Below are 3976 nucleotides of genomic sequence, written 5' to 3' on the forward strand. Positions count from 1 at the left end.
TCTCCATATGCACGAGGTAGCCGCGCAGCCCCGAGCAGCTCTCCCCCTCCCTCCGCCTTCCACAGACACAATCCCAGCCACCTGCTGGTTTGGGCACCACAGCAAGAAGCGGCGTCTGCAGCTGTTCGGCTGCCACAACAAGAGCTGCAGCTGTTCCTGCAGCCGTCGCTGCAGCAGGAGCATGCATGGGCAGCGGGGGGCTCCGGGACGCTCAGGACTGCAACACAAGTAATGCAACACGCAAATGCGATGCAATAAATGAGACGACAGCGCCGTTCAAAGCTCATGAAAGACAAATGATAAAGGTGATGAAGTCCATACTGCTGATTGTGGCTGCAAGCCGTGCGGTGGTGTCGATGGCGAAGGCAATCGCAGCTCCAACGATCGGATGCCTCAGAACAGAAATCCGGGGAGCATGTGCCGCTGCTGCGCATTGCTGCAGCAACTGAGTCCCTCGCTGCTGCCTCTGGAGAGCTGGAGACTTTCGCTTGGGGGAATCTGCCTGTATTTGCTGCTGTTGCACTCGCTGTTGCGCGGATCGACCCAGCAGGGCTGGCAGCAAGCCCAAACACTTCCCGTCCTGAGAGGCTGCAGGGGTAGACAGCCGTTCTACCAGCACCCAGCTCCCAACAGCGTGGGCCAAAACGCCTAAAATGCAACAAAGCACACTCTTCAAGCCACCACAGAGGTGCTCTCTAGTCAGCGAGAGAATCACGAGAAAATCTGTCTGCTCTCGAGACTGCAGACTGAAAGGCGAGGGCCTCTTTCCCTTCTCGGTAACAGCCAGCAATGTCGCTTTAGTTTTGTGGGTAACGATAGGGTGTACAGTGAAATCATGGAGGTGCATGCCGAGTGGTCCCCTACCCTTCAAAGGCCTCCACAGGCAGCTGCTGCGGCAACTGGCCACTGCAGTGCCAATGACATGACGGGCTGCAGCGCCTTCTGCTATAAGTGCCCAATGGCTGGTTGCTTCCTGCGGCCGCTGCGAGACAGACAGCTGCTGCCCAGTATGTATACTGGCCTCAAGCTGGATGGAGGTCCCCACAACACCCGGAAATACCTTCACGTTTGGCACGTGAGACGCTTCTCTGGAACCTTCCTCTCCAGTAGCAGACTTTTTGCTTTGCGACTGAACAACGCTTGCGTTGCCCGTGTCAACGACAACTGTAGCCGAGTCAGCTTCGCACCCATCCGCCGAGAGCGGAGCAGCCGGGACTGCCANGTGTCAACGACAACTGTAGCCGAGTCAGCTTCGCACCCATCCGCCGAGAGCGGAGCAGCCGGGACTGCCAGATCCCCGCCATTTATCCTCTGCGCAGCCGCTGCTGCTAGAGGCGAAGAATGTACGGCTGCAGCACAGTCCAGAGTCTTGTCAGCAACACCTGAAGACCGGGCAGTTTCAGCAGCACGGGCGATTGTCGCAGCAGCAGTAGCAATGGAAGAACTGCTTGGAGGAGCAGCATGGCCCGGGTGCGACTCCGCTGGGCCGCTTGTTGAAGGATGCTGAGTCAAAGAGGCGTCATTTGAGGAGCAGGAAATGGCCGTTAGCCCGGTTGTGGTCTGTGCTGCTTGTAGCGGATTCAGCAGGGGCTGCTTTAGAGGTTGAGGATGAGCCCGCGGTGGTTGTTGCGGTTGCGGCAGTGTCACTGGTTCACAGGTCGGCTGCTGCTGGTTTTGCTGTTGCTGCTGTAGAGAGTGGAAATCGAGTAAAAGGGGGTCTGCGGACGGCGAACCCTCCTGCAGTGGCGGCAATAGCGCAATGCTTCCTGCGGGTGTTATATCTGAAGCAGCAGTAAGAAGTGGAGACCCGACTCTCCACGTAATTGTTTCTGTGGCGCTGACAGACACCAAATAGTCCCCCAAGAGCTGCACCATAAACGGCGGCCTGTTGTGACCTGCGAAGGACTGGTACTGTGGGAACTCAGCAGTGAGCCCTGCCGCCGCAAAGCCTGCTGTGCTGTTATGTGCAGGTGATCTACTGCAATCCCTTTGGCTTGCATTTGGTTCCGCAACCATCGCTGAACCATCTGCCTCCTTCCACGCACTGCCTTCAGGCTGGNTTGGCTTGCATTTGGTTCCGCAACCATCGCTGAACCATCTGCCTCCTTCCACGCACTGCCTTCAGGCTGGTTGCTTGCTTCGTTTCCCGGGGCAGCGGTGAGTCTTGCAAGGTTCCACACCTGTACGAATAGCAAGGGATAGACACCCCCTCAGCATTTCGGGTGCACATCTGTCATCTGTGTTTGAATATATGCATATTAGAAATGCTCAATTAATCCTCGCTGTATCAAAAAGGAACGGATGTATTTGGGGCGGAGCCGTTGCAGATGGTCGTGAATGGCCCATCATAAGAGCCCCTTGACTTTAATTGCTGAGTCTTTATGACTCACCTTAATTAAGCTGTCTTCCCCGCAAGTAACTCCGACGGGAGGAATGGTGCTTTCTTCTGAACCCGCCGAGGAGATCCATGCGACGCTGATGGATCCGCTAAGAAGTGCTATTTCTCGGCTTTGACGAAAGCTTGTGGTGCCCGCCTGTATGCATGGTGCATTCTTTCCAACATTCTCGTTTTGTGGTCTATCGAGCTCAGAAAACTGCAACTGCGGACAGATGTCTACAACATGTTCACAAGCCACCAGATTCATTGACTGGTGCATGGACTGCAGTGACAAGACTTGGACTGACTCTTGACCATCGTGGAGTTTAGAGGTTTCACCTCGTTCTTTAAGGAGAATACGCGCATCCTCGAGTCGCTGCCGCAGACGCACAGGGCATCTCCGGACGCCGAGAAGGAGTATGTAGTGATCGCCACCGATTTGCATGCGGTAGAAAAGGGGCAGAACTCTGCCTCGAAATTGAACTTAGGAAGGCGAAGAAAGCCCAAGGTTCGGTGAGAAAAGTAACGAACAGCCTTAGATCCATCGTTGGAAAACACAAGTGCTGGAACGCCTTCTGGGGGCTTTTCGATCTGAGGGTTTTCCAGCTTCCGAATGAGTGCAAATTCGTGGAGTTGAGAGAAAATGCAAATGCCTGAGCACCAGAAAACGAAACGTTCATCGGGATTTACGGCTCATCTTCGCCTGCCATCCTGACGCAGACGGTTAAGCATTATGGAACATTTTGCATTGCCGCTGCAATACAGCAGGCTTGGCATATCTCAACATTGTGCATATTGTGCATATTTCTGGCGGCTTACATCCGGACGCATCCAGGGATATCACCAAAAAGCCTTGGCCGGGAACTTCATTTCCTGCTCGCAGGAGTTCCCTGTGGCCAATGATACTCGGCTGTTGGTGGGGCTCCTGAGAAGTAATATGACGAGTACACGATTCCGCTATATCTGTTGCAACTTCGGGGGAGTGGACAAACCAAATTCCTGTAACGGGATGATTGTGGTGGTTTGCCTCCATCCAAACGGCAGGGCCCTCAACCGCTAGCACCCGCACTGCACCGCTCTTAAAGCCTAAGGCTAATGCTCGCTGGGTTGGGTGAGCAGCCACGCAAAGAGGGGGATCCTGTGGACTTTCCATCTCGAACGTCTGCATACAGTCCGAGGAAATACGACAACACAGTAAATAATACTAAGAACCGAAACTCGTGATGCACACATTTGCGTCTAGGCTAGAAGGAGCCCTTTATGCATATATTGTTGGTGTGTGCCAGCGGGTTACTTGAAAGGCAACACTATTTACCTGACTCAATTGAGGAAGCGTCCATACTCGCACGAGGCCGTCTTCGCACACTGTGTAGAGTTCCCTTAAAGCCACTGAAAATGTAGCACATCAGTGCAGGAAAGAGTTGCCGCACAGTTAGAAGGGGAAGACGGAGTTTAAGTGAAGCGGTAAGACGCAGCTAATGCAGTCGAACACAAAATGTCGTGGCAACAGATACACAAATGAATGAATATCTGCTTGAGCTCCTCTGAAAAAAGGAACATACCGCTTGTTGAGGCGTGCAGCACTCGGGCTGGGTGGGC

At 54.0% G+C, this 3976-nt stretch overlaps 1 protein-coding gene across 1 annotated transcript in view; it reads right to left on the bottom strand.

Moving 5' to 3' along the window:
• Positions 1 to 283: 283 nt before the first annotated feature.
• EMH_0036530 (uncharacterized protein) overlaps positions 284 to 3976 on the bottom strand; it is a gene marked incomplete at both ends in the record, with an annotated part of 7109 nt that continues 3416 nt past the window's right edge. The window contains 9 exon segments of the mRNA XM_013495098.1: positions 284 to 648; positions 1188 to 1219; positions 1223 to 1911; positions 2046 to 2057; positions 2061 to 2180; positions 2391 to 2534; positions 2717 to 3030; positions 3197 to 3539; positions 3693 to 3766. Coding sequence (XP_013350552.1) covers positions 284 to 648; positions 1188 to 1219; positions 1223 to 1911; positions 2046 to 2057; positions 2061 to 2180; positions 2391 to 2534; positions 2717 to 3030; positions 3197 to 3539; positions 3693 to 3766 — 2093 coding nt within the window.

The sequence above is a fragment of the Eimeria mitis genome, genomic scaffold, assembly GCF_000499745.2.
Source record: "Eimeria mitis Houghton genomic scaffold, Emh_scaff1415, whole genome shotgun sequence".
Lineage (NCBI taxonomy): Eukaryota > Apicomplexa > Conoidasida > Eucoccidiorida > Eimeriidae > Eimeria > Eimeria mitis.